The 20,912-nt window shown below is 37.1% G+C and overlaps 1 protein-coding gene across 3 annotated transcripts in view; it reads left to right on the top strand.

The window, feature by feature from the left end:
• Window positions 1-19,880, top strand: part of LOC123531669 (E3 ubiquitin-protein ligase HECW2-like) — a 68,256-nt gene extending 48,376 nt beyond the window's left edge. For 2 of the 3 annotated variants that reach the window (XM_045312837.2, XM_045312836.2), the window contains exons 9-25: window positions 429-3,206; window positions 3,855-3,989; window positions 5,279-5,509; window positions 6,231-6,468; window positions 7,153-7,258; window positions 7,769-7,927; window positions 8,663-8,714; window positions 9,803-9,983; window positions 10,424-10,533; window positions 11,035-11,170; window positions 11,743-12,009; window positions 13,994-14,092; window positions 15,942-16,074; window positions 16,654-16,915; window positions 17,297-17,382; window positions 17,740-17,852; window positions 18,654-19,880. In XM_045312837.2, coding sequence (XP_045168772.2) covers window positions 429-3,206; window positions 3,855-3,989; window positions 5,279-5,509; window positions 6,231-6,468; window positions 7,153-7,258; window positions 7,769-7,927; window positions 8,663-8,714; window positions 9,803-9,983; window positions 10,424-10,533; window positions 11,035-11,170; window positions 11,743-12,009; window positions 13,994-14,092; window positions 15,942-16,074; window positions 16,654-16,915; window positions 17,297-17,382; window positions 17,740-17,852; window positions 18,654-18,765 — 5,198 coding nt within the window. In that variant the 3' untranslated portion in view covers window positions 18,766-19,880. The remainder of the gene's footprint in view (window positions 1-428; window positions 3,207-3,854; window positions 3,990-5,278; window positions 5,510-6,230; window positions 6,469-7,152; window positions 7,259-7,768; window positions 7,928-8,662; window positions 8,715-9,802; window positions 9,984-10,423; window positions 10,534-11,034; window positions 11,171-11,742; window positions 12,010-13,993; window positions 14,093-15,941; window positions 16,075-16,653; window positions 16,916-17,296; window positions 17,383-17,739; window positions 17,853-18,653) is intronic. The other variant, XM_045312839.2, reaches the window with a different exon arrangement.
• Window positions 19,881-20,912: the final 1,032 nt, after the last annotated feature.

Genomic DNA, 20,912 nt, shown 5'->3' on the forward strand with positions numbered 1-20,912 from the left:
AGTACCTGAAATAATACACAGAAGGGCACCTAGGATCTTCCTTCACCATGAAAAGCTGGAAAGCTTTCATATGACATATTATTGTACTGGTGTGATGTTAAACCAAACCCTTAAACAAAAACAAAAACAAAAAATCTCATATAGTCAAGCTAATGATTTTTGAAATGTATTCATAATAGTCCTTGGGTTACTACAACTGTTCCAGCTACTAATTAGATTTCGTTGATGTAGGTTGTCAGTAAGACCTGAGTCTTGGGAAGCGGGATGTTGGGGGGAGTTCATAAGTATAAATGTTTAAACATGAGTCTGTGAAGGAAAACTACATCATTAAGAAGAAAACAAACTGTCTAAAATTTTGTGTTGTTCTGGAAATTGGCCTTTCAGTCGAATACAAAGAAGTTATTGAATTTATTGATTGTTTATTTCAGAACCCTCTGGGAAGCCAGTGCCAGCAAAGAGGAAACGGCCCAATGATTTACGTCAGTCATCTTTACCAGAGTCGTCAGACTTTGGAGAAACGTTCCATTATGCAAACAAAGAACGGTGTTTCACCGATACTGCAATTAGTAGTTTAAATGGCATTTTAGGAAAAGACTCGAGTGAGTCACCAGACTCGGAAAACGCTGCAACACTTTTCCATGAGAGCGAGTTACGAATATCTGATGATTTTGATCACTCACAAGAAGACGAGCTTCTGTCGCCAAGTTTCACAACTGTGCCAAATACGTTTGGAAGTAATAGTGTTGTAGATGTTGTGTCAGGATTTGAAAATGGCTGTGATCATAGAGAAGTGAATAATGTTGACGGATTTATTCCAGTGACATCTGCTGAGTTTACCATTCAGTCAGATAATGAAATAGGGGCCGTAGGTGGATCTAGTGCAAACCTATCGAAATGTGGATTTATAAGTAGTGTTAAAAATGGGTCGGGATCACGTAGTGATGATAGTGCTCTTCCGTCAAGTGCAGATAACTCTGATGGTTCTAATGCAATGGGTTTAGATATTGTGATAAATAAATGTTCAAATTCGACATTAACAGATAATCTTGAACTGTCAGACTCTGGAGAGGTTTTGCCATCTTGTATAGGGCCTGCAGTTGAAAGTTCAAAATCAAGGAGGAATTTTGCAAATTTTGATTTCACTTTAAATTTAGCTTCTCCAGATAAAAACATTTCTCATGCTTTTGTTCAAAGTAGGGAAAGGCCTCTTTTAGCAGAAGGGATAACATTAAATTTGCCAGATGCAGAAGATGATGTTAGTCAAACGCCCCCAGATTTACCTCCGCGGACATATAAAGCACCTCCTTTACCTCCGCGACTTCGTGCAAATGAGGCTCCGCCTCTTCCTCCTAGAAACACTGAAAAACACTCATCAATGCATGCTTCAACACATGGTGTGACAACACCAACAAGTCCAGCAAGATCTGTTGAAAGTTTAGACTTTGTAAATTTAGCTCCTTTAGAGCCCCCTCCATTGCCCCCAAGAACATACAGTCCGGTTCATATGGCAGGGGCCGAAAGAGGGGACAGAGGTGCAGATTCCAGCGGGGGTTCCATGTCATTGCTGTCAACAGAGGACAGCGATAGTCGAAGTTTTGACAGTATGGAAGCATTTTCGGGTTCTCGCGAAAGTTTACAAACTGATTCGGGTGAAAGGGAGCGGCGTTCAAGTGGCTTAGGCCAGGATGTGATTAAACGTGAACATAAAAAATTACATAGACTTTCCCAAGGGAGGAATATTAATAGTCTTTCAGGGGGGATAATTTCTTCTAATGCTGGTGTTTTAGGTGCAGAGTCGTTAGAAAGCCAAAGGCCTGTTACTCCTCCTACGAGAGAGTGGCGTAGATCTGCTGAAATTGTGTCATCAAATCGCGATGATGCAAACAAGACTCCACCACCTATTGTTCATAGACATAAACCTATAGATAGTAATACTAATATGGACTCGTCATTAACAGAGGGGAGCCGGAATGAAAACTTTGATTCGCCAGTCGAGAGGTTAAGATCTTTAAATTTTGCTCCTGTTAATGAAGATAGTGATAACCCACTGACTCTGGACAGATTACGAGGTAGAGATCAGGATGATACTCCACCTCCGATTGAAAGACATAAACCGTCTGAAACCTCGCAGTTTTCTGGTGAAAGGCATAGACAGTTAGATTCTCAGAATGCACATAGACCTTTGAATTTATCTCATTCTGTGGGTAGACACAGGCATGTAGACCCGCAGTCTTCAATAATGGATCGCAGTCGGACATTTGATAGACAGCGATCTGTAGATAGTATACCTGTTGATAGATTAAGAAATTTGGATCCATTATCAAATACTCATTTTGATTTTGAAATGCCCCCTTCTTTACCACCGTTTTTAAATCGACAATCAAGTGAACAACCTCATACAGATAATGTTGTGACGACGGAATACTCTGGGCAACTTGTGAATAGTGAAGGACAGAATATTTATAGTCCAGTCCTAGAGCTTCAACCTCCAGTCTACAGTAGACAAAGGTCGCGGGAAACTCCACGGGTCGTTGATAGACAACTTTCAAATGAAAGTACAGGAAGCAGTGTGTTCCATGCAGATAACAAGAGTACGAAACTTCCTGTGCGACGGTCTTTGAGTCCTGCTGTAAGGCGTATTGTTGATTCTAGTGTTTCTGACAGATCTGAACCCCAGGGGGCAGTTGGTGGCTCGCCAGCACTTCCTGTAAGAACATACCCAGGAATTGACTCATCAGCTGTGCGTCCTGAAACCCCACCACGCCCTGGGGCTCTTGGGTCAGGTCGTGAAAGTACACCTTCCCCACCAATAATTCACCCTAGGAACAGAGTGCTAAGTGATGAAGAAAGGCAACAAAATCGGCAAAACATCCATCAGCATTTACAAATGTGGACTCAGAAAAAGAAGGAGCACGCAAATTCTAGTTTTGGAAGTGAAGCTGGGGATATGGATTTAGCATCTCCAACGTCTGAAACGCGAAGTCTTACAAATGGCGTCTGTGGTTGGGAGAGGTTTGATGAACCAGGTGTTGCCATGGATACCTCCCAGCCAGAGATTCCACCACATGTGTCTGGGGCAGACGGAGGTGCTCCAGCAGGGCAAAGTGCAATAGCTGTCAGTAGGTTGTCCCCAACACCAGCTAGCTCTACTGTCTGGCAACTGAGAACTGCAGGGGAAAATGATCCCCCACCTAGCATTGATTCAGGTACATATCTTGTGCATATTTGCATATTTGTTTCATTTTGCTATTCCTGAAAAAACGATCTAGTTTTGTTTGAGGTATATTTATATGCTGATTAAATTTACAAAATTTTGATCCTTTCAAGAAAAGTCATAATATTCACTTTAGTATGATACTGAAGGCTTTTCATTTTAATTGGAACTATTTCTTATCTACTCAAAAATCGCAGCAACAGTAGACATTTATTATAGTTATTTTATGTTCTTAGCTATCCAGTGTACTTTGTCTATTATGATAAAAAAAAAAGTTCTCGAAAGTAGAAATTTCAGCTTTGTTTGGTTGGAAAATAAAACTTATACATGGACAATTCTTTTGACCAGTAAATTTACCTGATAACGATAGAACCGTGTATGCATTTTACAGAAAAAAAATGAGGAAGTACTCCCATGTTGCCAGGGCCTTTTTGTATTTAGGTGATAGGGAGTTTTTTGTAACTTTTCACTTTTTTAACAGATCTCTACTTAACTTTCACAGTATTTGTATAATTATAAAAGGATGTTAATTTTCTTGAGCTGGCAAGCTGATTTGTAGCCTCCCTTTGTTGAAATGTATATTTTATTGCAGATACTTTGTTCTTCATATTTAGAATATTGAAATTTGAATTTTTTCCAGTTGACACTTCAGGACCACCCTCCTCCCCGTTACCCAAGTTGCCGGCTCGACGAAGGTATCACAGGGTGGAACCAGGCCCCGGGGATGTGCCCCTCCCACCAGGTGGGTATCAGGAAGATTCTCAATCACCCAATGGTAATCATAGCTTCACTTTCATTGGTTAATACTGTGAAGACATTATTATTAATGGGAGACTATTTTTGCTGTTTAGTCTGTCCTCGAAATTAAATTCCAGTGAACCCATAAAATTCCCTGTCAAAATCTACGTACCAATATTCCAGCAAAATACCTAGTGACCTGCACAACGAATTTGTTGCTCATAAAATTACGTGATTTCACACACGAGTTAAATGGTAAACGTAGCATTATTTTCGTTGGTGAAAACAAAAGTTATGGAAGTTGAAATGCAGTAAATGGAGAAGATTCCAGTTAATATATTGCCTTGTTTACATCATGAAATTTACGCAACATGAATGTTGACATTTTAGGTAAAATGTTGGGGGTGTGCATTCATTACATTAATGCACGCAATATAATAACTTCTCATTGTCATGCTTGATCTTTATTAATGTTACTGAAAGGTCAGTGTGTGTGCTACGCCTTTATGCTGACTGATACAAATCATTATAGCATTCATAATTTCCATACAGGTTTTGCTTTGTTGTGAAAATTGGACACCGGTATAATCTGTTTGCATTTGCAGAACAAATAAAGCAAAGAGATTAAAGATAATAGAAATTAAGGGCCAAAAGTGACATAGGCTGACCTTTTTCAGCGACTGGGGTGGGACGGTGGGCGTTAGATACTTAAAATACACAGCAAATTTAAATTACACATAAAATTTTCTGTTGTACGGGGAGGTGGAGACTAACAAAAAGATGGTATTAGTCAGTGAAAATTGCGAATCGGTTAGTGTGAATCGGGGTTTGGTCAATGAAAATAATGTTTTGCTCTGCAAAAAAAACATTTATTTGTCCTTGTTGATGGCAGCCCTTATTTTCCTGTCATATACATTGTAAGGTATTTCAGAAAAATATACTCTGGAACATAAATCAGTTATGCTAAGAAGATGGCATAAGTCAGTATGTTCTTTTGTGATTTTTCGAGATCAGGCATGCTCTGTCGCAAAGCCAGTAAGATACAACTGAGCCGCGCCATGAGAAAACCAACATTGTGGCTTTGCGACCAGCATGGATCCAGACCATCCGCGCAGTCTGGTCAGGATCCATGCTGTTTGCTAACAGTTTCTCTAATTGCAATAGAATTTGAAAGCAAACAGCATGGATCCTGACCAGACTGCACGGATGCGCAGGATGGTCTGGATCCATGCTGGTCGCAAAGCTGGTTTTCTCATGGCGCAGCTCAAATAGTTAAAAGAAGAGATACAGTATGTTAAGATATTTATTGTTGATACTGTTTTACAGGTTGGGAAGCTAGGGTAGATTCTCACCATCGGGTGTTCTATATAGATCATGTAAATCGTACTACAACCTGGGAAAAACCTCAGAGCGGTCAGCGCTCAATACATCGGCGACCAACAATCAGTTCTCAACAACGTCAGCAAATGGATCGACGGTACCAGAGTATACGTCGGACAATACGACAGAGAGCGGAACCTGAACCTGCCAGTAATTCTGCCGAAAGTACTTCATCAGGTATTTATAAGCTGTCTTATTAGCTCACCTGAGCACGAAGTGCTCAAGGGAAGTGCTCAAGATGAGCTTTTGTGATGGCCTTGTGTCAGTTGTTCGTCATTGACAATTTGACTGTTATCACAATTTTGGCCCAGTCTTAATGAAACTTGGTTAGAAGGCTACTTTCAATTAAATTTTGGACAAGTTTGATATAAGGTCATCTGTGGTCAAAAACTAGTTCACCAGGTCAGATCAAATCAGGAAAAGCTTGTTAACACTCTAGAGGCAACATTTTTGACAAAATCTATATGAAACTTGGTCAGAATGTTAACCTTGATGATCTTTAGGTCAAGTTCAAATCTGGGTCAGGTGGGTCAATAACTAGGTCACCAGGTCAAATCAAAGGAAAAGCTTGTTAACACTCTAGAGGCCACATTTTTGACAATATCTATATAAAACTTGGTCAAAATGTTAAGATGCGGTCATATTTTCTCATTATGATGTTAGAAATTTGTAAGACTACTTATATAACACTAAGCAATGAATGGGGTTTCTGGATTTCATAGCATTATGTATATGTATTTTATAATAATATTACAGCTTCTCAATGAGATAATTGAAAGTGTCTTATTTTCTTCCCCAAACATACATGTGACAAGTTGTGCTTAAATGATTTCTTAACTTTGTAAGTTCATGTACATAAGGTTAAAAACATATATGTAAGGAAAGTAATCTGTTTTAGGTACAAGTGATGGAAGCCCTCAGACCTCTGCACAGACTGTGATAGCCGCTCCAGTGACGATGATGGCAACGTCAGAAAATCGTGGAACGTACCGTCAGCCAGCCGTCAAGTTTCTAATGCGGCCAGATTTCTTCCCTCTCCTACAAGCGAATGAGAACGGAATGATGGAATACAACAGAAATCAGACACTAAAACATATGATCAGCAAAATACGCAAAGATCCTACTAACTTTGAAAGGTAAGGGAGGTAACTTATTTTTACTAACTTCTCGTCATGAATTTGATCTAGGGAAGAAACATTATATTTATATAAGAGATAGGCAAGATACATTAATCTGTCAGACAGTCTTTATTGGAACAGAATGTTAAGAGAAAGAGAAAATTAAAACCATTTGAGCCGCGCCATGAGAAAACCAACATAGTGGCTTTGCGACCAGCATGGATCCAGACCAGCCTGGGCATCCGCGCAGTCTGGTCAGGATCCATGCTGTTCGCTTTCAAAGTCTATTGCAATTAGAGAAACTGTTAGCGAACAGCATGGATCCTGACCAGACTGCGTGGATGCGCAGGCTTGTCTGGATCCATGCTAGTCGCAAAGCCACTATGTTGGTTTTCTCATGGCATGACTCATTTGTGATAGAGCATATGACTCGCGTGAAAAGATACAAAAGGTTCACCCTACATTTTCTGCAGTGAGAACAACCAAAAATTGTGTGTACATATGTATCTTCTTAAGGTATGGATGTAAAATGGGTGAAATTTGGTTGTATATGAATTGTTTCTCACAAGTAGATCAGTCAGATTTTACAGTGTTATTTTAATCCTTACCCTGCTATACTTCTGTCATGATCTACGCGGGTTGCAAAGGCAGAATCACATGCCGCCAGCAGGCTAAAGGTTACCTAGATATGTTTTATTGTAGGTATCAGCACAATCGTGATCTGGTGGCATTCCTGAATCTGTTTGCTGACATGACCAAAGAATTACCAGAAGGCTGGGAAATGAAGTTTGATAAAACTAACTCAAAGGTAAGTGAAGACATATATCACATGTACGCAATATAGATAATTTCCTGTGAAAATAACATTTAAAAGCGATAACTTCAATGTATAAAACAGCAAGATTGTGCTTCTTTGGGGCGAGAACTGACAAGTGGTGCAATGATGACAATGCCAGGGGTCATGCTTCCTCCAACTAAAATAAAAAATAACATTTGGGAAAGGAGTCCCATGACCTATGTATGGGTGCTTTACACCTGGCATGCCCAAGAACCAGAGAAGCGTCCTGAGTTGGAGCCTCTTCTTATCTTGCACTGCATTGTATCTTCCAAATAAAAATCTTAAAACCAGTCTTGTGTAAGAGTCACCTATATGGACTACTGGTGGTGACTATACGAAAAAGTTAGGGTATACTTAGTAGAACACTTGGAAATACAGAAAATTGATGTTTTGGGGGCTATTCAGCTGATTCGTTTTGATTAGAGGAAAACCATCCGAAAACATAATAACCCTAGCAATATGTTGTTGTTGTTTTTTCAGCCGTTTTTCATAGATCATCATTTGAAGGGTACAACATTTATTGACCCTCGTCTCCCTGCCGATGTTCCACCAGTAAATCCAGACTTTCTCCACACATCATTGATACGGGTCAGGCATCGGTCAGGTGGTCAGGAACATTCACCAACTCGCAGCGAAGCGGTATGTATTCTTCATAGTGTCTTGTTTATTTGGAACAGGTTGAATAGTGTCTTTCAACATTGTTCAGGTTTTAAAGTGCTTGTCAGTTAGCCTAACCAGTGTTCTTTGATCTTTTGCTGCACAGACTTTCTTCTAGGAACTACTATAGATTAGGTAATATTTGTGACAGTTCAATTTTGCAAATATTCATGAATAACATGCATTTAAAATATTCTTGCTATTAATCAGTACTTTGCCCTTGAACAAACACATTACAACTTATTAATAACGTGAATAAGGCTTTAGAGATAGACCCAGCTGAGCGGACCATGTGGCTGATGTGTTGAGTCAATATTTAACAGATGTACTGACTCTTTTAAAATACATCAAACCATGAATAAAACTTACTCATGATTTCTATTTATTTCCTCAATATTCTTATAATATTACAGTAAGAGGATTCTTTGACAGGAAATAAGTGATACTGCATGACTTTGCAAATTGAAAAAAAAAATCTATTAATTTTTCTCCAGCATGTATGTTTTCCAATTTTCTTTTAGTATGACTTCTATCATTTCCATTCTCATTAGTGTCAAAATGAGGAAAAATATTTGATGCTGTTTGTAATGTGATACCTTTTTACAGATCTTCAGGAATTATTTTACCTTGTTCTTCTTGTTATTGGTGGAATAATTTGTTTTAAACAGCACCTGTGGTATCATCAGTGTTTATAATTGTTGTTTTAACTAATTTCAGCCGACACCTCCACCCCGGCAGCCAATTATAGATCAAAGTGCAGTTCCAACAGGTAGATTTTTATTCATGTATTAGATGTTGTATTTGAACATTGCAAAATGGAAATAACTTTTTATTTGGTTTATGAAAATGGCGTACCTATTTCATAAGGATGACCATAAGCAAAAAGGACTGCAAACAATTCCCAATTCAACTAAGATAGATAAATGTGAGGCTTGTTCATTTAATTTTCGGCCAAATGTCAAATTTTGTTCTTCCACGATATATTGAAATAATACAGTATTGACAGAATCTTTAATATTTGTAGGAAGTTCTTTTCATGGATTTTGTGGTTGTGTTAACCATTACCCTGCTAAATTTCTATAATGGACTTGTCCATCTTTCATTTTGGACAGTACTATTGCCTGTTAAAAGGGTGCATACCAAAAAGGTACTGACTAAATGGTAAACAGTTGCAGATTATGATCAGACTGCATGGATCAGTCAAGACCAGCATGATAAGGGTTAAGGTATCTGGTCCACAAATAAGCAAGTTCTATATAACAGTGCTATTAAAATATATTAAATATTGACACCTGGTAAGCTCATTCAATTTTGGTATCAACTGAAAGTGTATTGTGTATTTATTTTCTTACTTTATAGTTTTCAATGACGAACAAAAATCCAGTTATTACAGTGTAAGATTCATCATTTCGCAGTCCAAAAAATGACTGTAGGGATTTATGTAAATTATTTATAGACATCGTATTTGCTCATTCTTGTTCAGCAGACACAAGTCTTTCAAACGATACCAAAAAACATGGGGTTCACCAGGCATAGAAATGTTATCTGTTTGTGGATCGGATACATTAATCCATGAAATATGATCTCAATTTCTCTTTCATCTTATTTTCAGAATTTAATAAATCGCTATAAAGTAGCTGTTCTGGCCAAAACCTCGAAATTTCATGCCCATTAAATGAAATAATTTCTTTTGAATATAAATTAATTTTAGATAATTTTATGATAAAGGTATTGTCAAGAAAATTTTTCTGAGCAAAATATGTTTTCAGTTGGATGGTTAGATAGATTTATATTTGAAGGTATACGATAACTATTTTTATATCTTGGCAATGAATAACAATGAGAATTTTTTTCCAGCATACAATGATAAAGTGGTGCTGTTTCTACGGCAACCCAATATTCAAGAATTGTTGAAAGAAAAATATCCGGTATATGCTACATCTAGTCCATTGAAAGATAAAGTACACAAGATTGCGACAGGGGGAACAGAGGCATTGGATAAAATGTCCAACGATCTTCCTCTAACAATGATGCTGAGGTAAGCAAGTCTCCACAGTGGAGAAGGACATTGGTTCTATCTGGGGGGCCTTCATGCCTGAACCATGGAGAATGAATGGATAAAATAGGGCTTTTACTCGGGCTGATTGATGTGTGCCTCAGAAGATGCAATTCAGTAGTAGTTTAGTTGACCTGTCTTTAATAATCATTTTGGAACTACTTATTGCTGATGTTGTTTTCATTGAAAAAAAAGGAAATACACCTTTAGTTTTTAATTCTTATGTGAGATGGTCCTATTTAATTACAAAGCAAAAAAACATATGACATTTAAACTGACACTGTTAATTTTTTCCTGTTGTTCAAATAGCATAGCTGATATATTTCAGTGTAAAAACAGAAAAAAAGCAGTAATTATTTCTGATCTTTTGTAAAAATGAGCTATTTATTGATGAATGAACTATTGCCTTGTTCTATTTTCAGCGTTTTTGAGAATGACATAATGTCATTTGTACCACCACATCTGTTAGCAGCTGCTCGGTCTGCATCCCCCATGGAAACTTCAATCACAGATTCTCCCCATAGCTCTCCTAGTAAGTATAAGTTTTCCGTGCATCCTCCCATAGAAATTTTCAATCACAGATTCTCCCCATAGCTCTCCTAGTAAGTATATGTTTGCACTACATCCCCCATGGAAACTTATGTCACAGAAGGTCCCAATAACTCTCATATTAGTATAAGTTTGCTCCATATCTCCCATGGAAACTTCAATCAGAAATTCTCCCCATAGCTCTTCTGGTAAGTATCATAAGTTTGATGTGCATTTCCCATGGAAAATTCTGTCATAGATTCTTCCCATAACCCTCCTAGTACTTGTAAGTTTTACAATACTTGAGCAGAATTGTTGCTTATTGTGTATTTGTATGTATTCATTAACTACTCTTTTAACATAGCTTTCAATTGTCAAGCCTTTGACATCTCCTGTTTTTAATACTGATTTAGAAAATTTCATACAAGGACTAGAAAAAATTTAAGATGTTTCTGCAAGAAACTGCTTGCCCTTATTCTATATGTGAAAAACAATTTTTTTTCAGATACTGTGGTAGCAGACATTGCAAGATCTAATGTACGAGTACCAGCTCCATACAAGAGAGATTTCCATGCTAAACTGAGAAACTTCTACCGTAAATTAGAGCAAAAAGGTCATGGACAGGGACCTGGAAAATTAAAGTAATTATTATATATAATATTGTTATTAAAGCTTATTTGTAACAATTGAATTCACTGGCAAGTCTACCTGTAAAAAGCAAACAAATACTGTGTGATTCTATGGAAATTTCAATCGCATGGCTAAAACATTTATATTGGTACTTAGTGTTACTAGTATATAATTTCTAGCTTAGTATGAAGGACTCGGCCCAAAGATGATAAACAAGATTGATGGCAGCATCTGATAGTCGTTTCTGAGCTCAGATTTGAAATGGACAATCATTAGGTCAAAGGTTAAGGTGACATTGACCTTGAAACTGAAAACTACCCATCCTGTTTACTACTCAGATAGGCTATCACGGGGGTGGGGTATATGTGTTTTTATAAACAGCTGTTTTCAAGTGTATCAGTCACTTATGAGAAAAAAGTAAATACATGTATTTGCTAAAACAAATGAATACCAGTAAAATAGGTTAAAAAAATAACTGAGAAACAAATGTAAGTAAACAGACATACACTTTATAGTTTATAGCTGATTTTGGAATAAAATATGGTTTAAGATTGGATGCAAACGAAATGATTTTCTATTATAGAATGATGGTAAGAAGAGATCATGTATTGGAGGACGCCTTCAACAAGATCATGTCCACCCCCAAGAAGGAGCTACAGAAGAGTAAACTGTATATTACCTTCACTGGTGAGGAAGGGTTGGATTACGGAGGCCCCTCCAGGGAATTCTTCTTCCTCTTGTCCCGGGAATTATTTAATCCTTACTACGGGTTGTTTGAGTATTCGGCTAATGACACATACACTGTGCAAGTCAGTCCAATGTCAGCATTTGTGGAGAATTGTCATGAATGGTAAATACTTGTATTTGTCATATTCCATTGAACTTTTCTTACATTTCTTTCAAATTGTTCTAAACAAAGCTGGTTTTTTTTTAAGCTCACCTGTCACAAAGTGACAAGGTGAGCTTTTGTGATCGCGCGGTGTCCGTCGTCCGTCCGTAAACTTTTGCTTGTGACCACTCTAGAGGTCACATTTATCATTGGATCTTTATGAAAGTTGGTCAGAATGTTCATCTTGATGATATCTAGGTCAAGTTCGAAACTGGGTCACGTGCCATCAAAAACTAGGTCAGTAGGTCTGAAAATAGAAAAACCTTGTGACCTCTCTAGAGGCCATATATTTCGGGAGATCTTAATGAAAATTGGTCAAAATGTTCACCTTGATGATATCTAGATCAAGTTCGAAACTGGGTCACGTGCAGTCAAAAACTAGGTCAGTAGGTCTAAAAATAGAAAAACCTTGTGACCTCTCTAGAGGCCATACTTATGAATGGATCTCCATAAAAATTGGTCAGAATGTTCACCTTGATGATATCTAGGTCAAGTTTGAAACTGGGTCACGTGCCTTAAAAAACTAGGTCAGTAGGTCAATAATAAAAAAACCTTGCGACCTCTCTAGAGGCCATACTTTTCATGGGATCTGTATGAAAGTTGGTCTGAATGTTCATCTTGATGCTATCTAGGTCAAGTTTGAAACTGGGTTAACTGCGGTCAAAAACTAGGTCAGTAGGTCTAAAATTATTAAAACCTTTTGACCTCTCTAGAGGCCATATTTTTCAATGGATCTTCATGAAAATTGATCTGAATGTTCACCTTGATGATATCTAGGTCAGTTTTGAAACTGGGTCACATGCGGTCAAAAACTAGGCCAGTAGGTATAAAAATAGAAAAACCTTGTGACCTCTCTAGAGGCCATATTTTTCATGAGATCTTCATGAAAATTAGTGAGAATGTTCACCTTGATGATATCTAGATAAAGTTCAAAACAGGGTCACGTACCCTCGAAAACTAGGTCAATAGGTCAAATAATAGAAAAACCTTGTGACCTCTCTGAGACCATATTTTTCAATGGATCTTCATGAAAATTGGTCAGAATTTTTATCTTGATAATATCTAGGTCAAGTTCAAAACTGGGTCACATGAGCTCAAAAACTAGGTCACTATGTCAAATAATAGAAAAAACGACGTCATACTCAAAACTGGGTCATGTGGGAAGAGGTGAGCGATTCAGGACCATCATGGTCCTCTTGTTCTTATTAGCATTAGTATTTCAAGTCTGGGATTATTCAGGACTGGTCCTGATTTCAGGCTGTTGGCTGCCAGTATTTCCCTATTAAATTCTTTTGAAGAAGGACATTTCAGGCTTTAGAATGTAGACCTTTGGGCTTTTGATTTTTGACTAAATCCCAGGCCTGGACTGTTTACAAAAATAGGTGTTTATTGTGAAATCTGTTAATTTTGCGGGAATAAAATTTATTAGTTTTTGCAAAAATGACAATTTCCTGAGGACATAAGTTTGAGAATTTCACAGTTAAAGGTTATGAAAAGTTTGCTTATGAGAGGGATTTGATTCTTTGGATTTGTACAGTTATGAAATCTACGAAAGTGCCTCACCAAGAATATTAAATTCCACAGTATTTACACAATTTTATTGCGTTCACGTGAAAAGTTGTAGTCCTTGATACTACAAAATCGTTAATAATGATGGGGGACTAATTATAATGAATTTCATGGTTTGTGTCAATCCATGATATTTAATTTCAATGAATATATAAAATTTCTATTTAGTGTATCCTTATTCTTTAAATTACACAAGTTCACAAGGCCTTTGGTAGAGCTGTTTTGCTAAATTTACAAAAAATAAATGCCTGTGAAATTAAATAGTTTCACGGAACTGCCTTTTCTTAAAAGTCTATATGAAATGTCTTCCCTTTGATGCAAAAGGTTTTAAGGACAAAATTGTTTTTCCACAACCAAGTATTTGCTCTGTTTTCAGGTTCCGATTCGCTGGTCGAGTTCTGGGACTTGCCTTGATACATCAGTATCTCCTGGATGCTTTCTTCACAAGACCTTTCTACAAGTTCTTACTGCGGGTGTAAGTTCATTTTCAATAACAATGCAGTCTTTCTTTCAAGTTATAATATGTTTCGATCAAACTAACAGTTGAACTTGTTAAGTTTTTCAGTAGATTATTATGCCCCCCTTTGAAAAAGGAGGGGTATATTGTTTTGCAGATGTCGGTCGGTCGGTCGGAATGTAGACCTATCCGTTTCCGGATGATAACTCAAGAACGCTTGGGCCTAGGATCATGAAAGTTGATAGGGAGGTTGGTCATCACCAGTAGATGACCCCTATTGATTTTGAGGTCTGTATGTCAAAGGTCAAGGTCACAGTGACCCTGAATAGTAAAACGGTTTCCGGATGATAACTCAAGAACACTTGGGCCTAGGATCATGAAAGTTGATAGGGAGGTTGGTCATGACCAGCAGATGACCCCTATTGATTTTGAGGTCAGTATGTTAAAGGTCAAGGTCACAGTGACCCTGAACAGTAAAACAGTTTCCGGATGATAACTCAAGAACGCTTAGGCCTAGGATCACGAAAGTTGATAGGGAGGTTGGTCATGACCAGCAGGTGACCCCTATTGATTTTGAGGTCAGTATGTCAAAGGTCAAGGTCACAGTGACCAGGAACAGTAAAATGGTTTCCAGGCAATAACTCAAGAACGCTTGGGCCTAGTGTCAGGAAAATTGATAGTTAGGTTGGCCATGACCAGCAGATGACCCCTATTGATTTTGAGGTCAGTATGTTAAAGGTCAAGGTCACAGTGACCCTGAACATAAAACAGTTTCCGGATGATAACTCAAGAACGCTTAGGCCTAGGATCACGAAAGTTGATAGGGAGGTTGGTCATGACCAGCAGGTGACCCTATTGATTTTGAGGTCATTAGGTCAAAGGTCAAGGTCACATTGGCCAGGAACAGTTAAATGGTTTCTGATCTTCTTGTCTAAAACCATAGGGCCTAGGGCTTTGATATTTGGTATGTAGCAAAATCTAGTGGTCCTCTACCAAGATTGTTCAGATTATTTCCCTGGGGTCAAATATGGCCCCACCCCTAGGGTCACATGGTTTATATAGCCTTATATAGGAAAAAGCTTTGAAAAACCTCTTGTCCAAAACCACAGGGCCTAGGGCTTTGATATTTTGTATATGACATCATCTAGTGATCCTCTACTAAGATTATTCAAATTATTCCCCAAGGGTCAAATATGGCTCCGCCCTGTGGGTCACATGGTTTACATATACTTATTTACAGTGTGCATATAATTTCTGTTCCTTGTTCAATTACTAAATGCATCAAGGGGGGCATTTCGTGTTCGACGAGCTCTTGTTAAAATGTAACATTGAAATATATCTGATAATTTCACACTGAAAATAAAGCAATAAAGACTGATACTTACAGAAAGTCAGGAATTCTTATCAATAATTTATTATGGAAAAAAAAAAAAAAATTTAAAATGTATATGATACCTGGCTGTCAGTCTCATAGAATTATTATCATGTGCTTATGGTATGCAATATTAGACAGAATGATTAAAATTTGCACATGAAATAAAAAGATTTGTGTGTTGGATGAAAATATCTTCTTTTCATAAAGACCAAATTTTATATTGCACCAGATACTTATTGGTTAAAAATATTTCAGTTTTAATTCAACTGAAACAAGTGAAATTAGTTTCTGCTATGTGTGAAGTTAAATGCAGTGGTAAACTTTAGGTTTAAATTATCAAGCTTAAGTTATTGAAAATAGACGCATAACTATATTCATAAAGTTCATTCCTTTACCCTGTTGCAAAACCTTACTTTTAAGTAGAAATATATTATGTCTTAAAAGTGCATGGTAGGAGCTTGTTTTAAGACTATATTTATTGTACGTAAACAGGCCATGTTGTCTTGCTGATGTTGAAGCGTACGATGCAGAGTTTCACCAGAGTTTGACCTGGATCAAAGAGAACGATATCTCGGACCTCGACATGGATCTCTTCTTCTCAGTCAACGAAGAAGTGTTTGGACAGGTGAGTCATACAATCGTATACTTAATGCTTGTTACTAATCATAATAATGATATAATGCAGTAAGTCGTATTAGAACACTTCTAGGTCACATCCAGACTGTTGAAATCTTTCTTTGTCATGTGTTTCTCCATTGACAAGTGATGAATGCCAATAGTGTAGAAATTGTAGTCTCCTCTGAATTGAAGCCCAGCTTTGGTTTGCCATATGAGGAAGCCCTCCAGCTTACATGTGAGCAGTGTTCTACTCAGGTGCTTACCCATGCTCGAAGTAATGCATACAGGGGCTTATCTGGTCTTCCTTCGCCTCTACAGCTGGAAGTCACAATATTTCCTATATTGCGTTGATGCAACTAAAAATCCAGCAAAGCAAATAAAGTTGTCTGGATGATTGTCTGCTTATATTTGCAGATGAAAATGAAATAAAATGAAATAGTGCTACAATGGGATACAATTTGTCTCCTGAAGGTCCTCATATTATCTTTGCTTCTTGAACATGAAACCGTAGACCAATTGACAAGTACACAAGAAAATATTCCTGAAAATGAAAAGATTTCTAATGGCTGCTTTTTCTAAACCTCAGGTTACAGAGCGTGAGCTCAAACAGAATGGGAAGAACATCCCTGTTACAGAGAAGAACAAGAAAGAGTATATTGAACGAATGGTGAAATGGAGACTGGAGAGGGGTGTTACAGAACAGATGGAGAGTATAATTAAAGGGTTTCATGAGGTTCTCGACCCACGGATTGTCTCTGTATTTGATGCACGTGAACTCGAGCTGGTGATTGCAGGGACAGTGGAAATTGATATAAATGACTGGAGGAAGAATACTGAATATAGATCTGGTAAACTTTCTCACATATATGTAAAATCATTTAATTTTTTGGACATGACATTTTATGGTTTAGACAAAAATGGTTGTTTCCATCGGGTTATGAATTATGGATTTCAGCTACTTAACATAAAATGAATGGGTGTGTGACTTATTAGCTGAGATTTAATTTCAAGGATTGATTCAGTCATGAAATCCACAAAAGTTAGTCCCCCACCAATATTAATGATTTCATAGTTTTCATACATGTACAATATGAAGTTGATAATTACTCTATGAATACCGTACTTTGTACCGTTTCAAAGAAAGAGGGAGAATTTTGAATTTTGCCACCTTTGTAGGGAGAAATGCTATCACAATTTAAACTGGTTATATTTGCTTTTATGTTTTTCAGGTTATCACAATCTGAATCAAGTGATCATTTGGTTCTGGGAAGCTATAGAAAAGTTTGACAATGAACGCAGGCTTCGTTTATTGCAGGTAATATTTCAGCTTACTTTTTTGCTCTTTAGCCTAAGTATGTGAGATTTTTCTTCAAGAATTAAATTCTTGCCATATTAATGATATTACAATATTTGACAGTTAAACTGTTTCATTATAATTGCTTAAATATATATTTCTGTATTTAACATTAGAATCTGCTGCCTGGTAATTCTTAGGCATTGTCAAGACTGGCATGTTATCACTAAGTAGCGTTATTGATTCTTCAGTGACTTTTCTTTTGTGTTCATACAAAATGAATGTCAAAAGTTTCATCAGAATGAATAGAGAGAATTTAAATAAAAAATGATATATTTTGTGATTGAGTTATACATGTATTTCTTGTTTGGTTTTCAGTTTGTAACAGGGACATCCAGTATACCATATGAGGGTTTTGCTGCATTAAGAGGAAGTAATGGACCTCGAAAATTCTGTATTGAAAAGTGGGGAAAGGTCACCAGTTTGCCAAGGTATATTATATTCTTAATTTAGATTGTTTTCTGTAACCTGCTCGTCTCGAGTTACATGTACATGGCCAGTTAATCTACGCATTTTATGCAAATTTTTACACCAGTGCCTAATATGTAAATTATATACAGATTTTACTAAATACAACATGACAAAATATGAACTGAGATTACTCTTGAGTAGAGAATGTTATCAAAACAAACCTTTTGTAAACAGATATTAAAAGAAATGTGACCTGTTGCTGAAAATAAAATAAAAAAAAATTTCCCAGTCATTTTTCAGACAGCTTTCCATATCTATATACTGTGAAATCATTTATTTCCTTGGGAACAGTACAATTTTGTATTTTGATTTTGGGGTTTTGGTCCAAACAGCTACTGTGAAATCATTAATATTCGTTGGGGACTAATTTTCGTGGATTTCGTGGTTCAGTCAATCCACGAAATTTAACCCCAACGAACAAGTAAAATTCCCACTCATTTTATGTTCAAAAGTTGAAATCCACGAATTCATATCCCCACGAAATTGCCGTTTTGACCAAAACCACGAAATTTCATGCCCACAAAATTAAATGATCTCACAGTATTTCATAGGGATAAACTTTTGAACATAAAATGAATGGAAATTTTACTTGTCTGTTAGGATTTAATTTTCTGGATTATTCACACACGAAATCCTTAAAAAAGTTGTCACTCACATATATCAAAGAGATATAAAAAATTTATACTTCTTTGCATATATTTATGATTTGACAGTACGAAGTAGTGCCATTATTTTGAGAAAATGTCTTGTTACATTCACAGAGCTCACACGTGTTTTAACCGACTTGACCTGCCACCATATACAACCTTTGAGATGTTGTTTGAGAAACTAGTCACAGCTGTAGAGGAGACAAGCACGTTTGGAATTGAATGAGAAGCTATCCTCTACTGCTTTGGAACAGAATGGGAAGCTGTTCACTACTTTGGAAATAAGACACAAGCACAATAAGAATTGAATGAGAAACTAGTCACTACCTTAGAGTCAAGACTTGATTCCAGTTTAAAACCCAGTACGACAGTGCCATAGCAGCCAAGTGTTCACTGTTCATTTCAATTTTACATTGCTGCAGCAGGAAGGTGACAAGAATGCCCTGTCAGGATATTATACCCCGTCGAGAATTTTTCATCTCGCAGTAATGACATTGCGACATAATACCATGCTGTTAAGTAAGGAGAAGATGTTTCGAGACTATCATTGTGCAACACATGCTGTTAAAGCATTCAAGCATGACTGCACTATAACTTTATAGGGGGGCAGTTAAGTACAAGGGTTTTACTTAAATTCACTCCTGTTATCTACTACTCGGCAGTTGAGCTATCTTGATTCACAGTGTACAGTTGTCTTTCAAATGTACCTTGAATAAAGCGGTATGCTTAGTTGAGCCATAGAATCAGTACACAGTGTAAAACTGTTTTTCTAACGTACCTTGAATTGATTAGCATTGTGTTGTAGACATAGTGTTGGCACAAAGTGTATAACAACCTTTCTAACATACCTTGAATTTAGCTTAGTCAGCACAGTGTACAACTGTCTAAAATACCTTTTATTGATTGATGTGTAGTTAAACCAGTCAGTACACAGTGTACAACAGTCTTTATAATGTACCTTGAATTGAATGACATGTACACTCCTGGATGCAAATGTTAAAACAATCAAAATATTGTAACTGCTCACCATTGTACTGTAAAAGCATATATTTTTGCTGGGTCAAAATTTTGAATTTTGAGTCTGTTCGCAAGGTTTAATATTCGCGAAATGTAAAAATGGTATCATACTTGAATTTGAATTATACTTATGGTGAATATTTACACAAGGATTAATTTTCACGAGATGTAGGGTCTCGCGCTAACAGCGAAAATTTAACCCTCGCGAAAATTTCTGCTTTTTACAGTAAGTCTGCTTCATTTGAGAGATATAATCAAACATCGTCATCGTTGTCTTCTACAAACTGAAGGGAGAAATGAATGTATTGGTGCAAATATCATATGTTGTATCTGTGGAGAGAAAATGTCAAGTCATCTGATTTTGGCTTGCATGTAATATTTACATGAGCCACATCATGAGAAAACCAACAGTGCATTTGCGACCAGCATGGATCCAGACCAGCCTGCGCATCAGCTTAGTCTGGTCAGGATCCACACTGTTCGCTGACAGTTTCTCTAATTGAAATAGGGGTTGAAAGCGAACAGCATGGATGCCGACCAGACTGCGCAGATGCGCGGGCTGGTCTGGATCCATGCTGGTCACAAACGCACTATGTTGGTTTTCTCATTCTGCAGCTCACATGGCATTGTATTCTTGCAGTAATCAATTTTCAAACCCTTACCCTGCTAAATTTCTATGATGAACTTGTGGATCTTTAAATTTGGACAGTACCATTGGCTGTTCAAAGGGGTGCTTACCAAAGGTTACTGACTGAATGGCGAACAATGTGGGCCATGATCAGCCTGCACAGGATGATCTTGGTCTGCACTGGTCGCAAAGATAGAATCACTTGATGCCAGCAGGCTAAGAGTTATAATCCAGAAATAGTATAACTATATTAACATTTTACAACCTGAAAGAGATGAGTTATGTATTGTAGTTGATAACCAGTAATGTGTTCACTTTACTCATTTCTGTATAAATTAATAATGTCTGCCATTGACAATTGTTAATGTCTGCCATTGATAAATTTAATGTCTGCCATTGATGATTGTTAATGTTTGGCATTGAGGCATGCTTATATCTGCCATTGACAGTCATTTATGTCTGTCATAGTAGATGTTTATTGTCTGCCATTGATGATTGTTTATGTCTGGCATTGAGGCTTGATAATGTCTGCCATCGACAGTCATTTATGTCTGCAAGAGTTGATTTTAATGTCTGCCGTTGATGACTGTTATGTCTGGCATTGAGGCTTGCTTATGTCTGACATTGATAGTTGTTTATGTCTAACATTGTTGATTTTTAATGTCTGCCATTGGTGACATCACAGATTTGAATTTGTTACGAGTTGAGTAAAATACAATTTTAACATT

The sequence above is a fragment of the Mercenaria mercenaria genome, chromosome 11 (assembly GCF_021730395.1).
Source record: "Mercenaria mercenaria strain notata chromosome 11, MADL_Memer_1, whole genome shotgun sequence".
Lineage (NCBI taxonomy): Eukaryota > Metazoa > Mollusca > Bivalvia > Venerida > Veneridae > Mercenaria > Mercenaria mercenaria.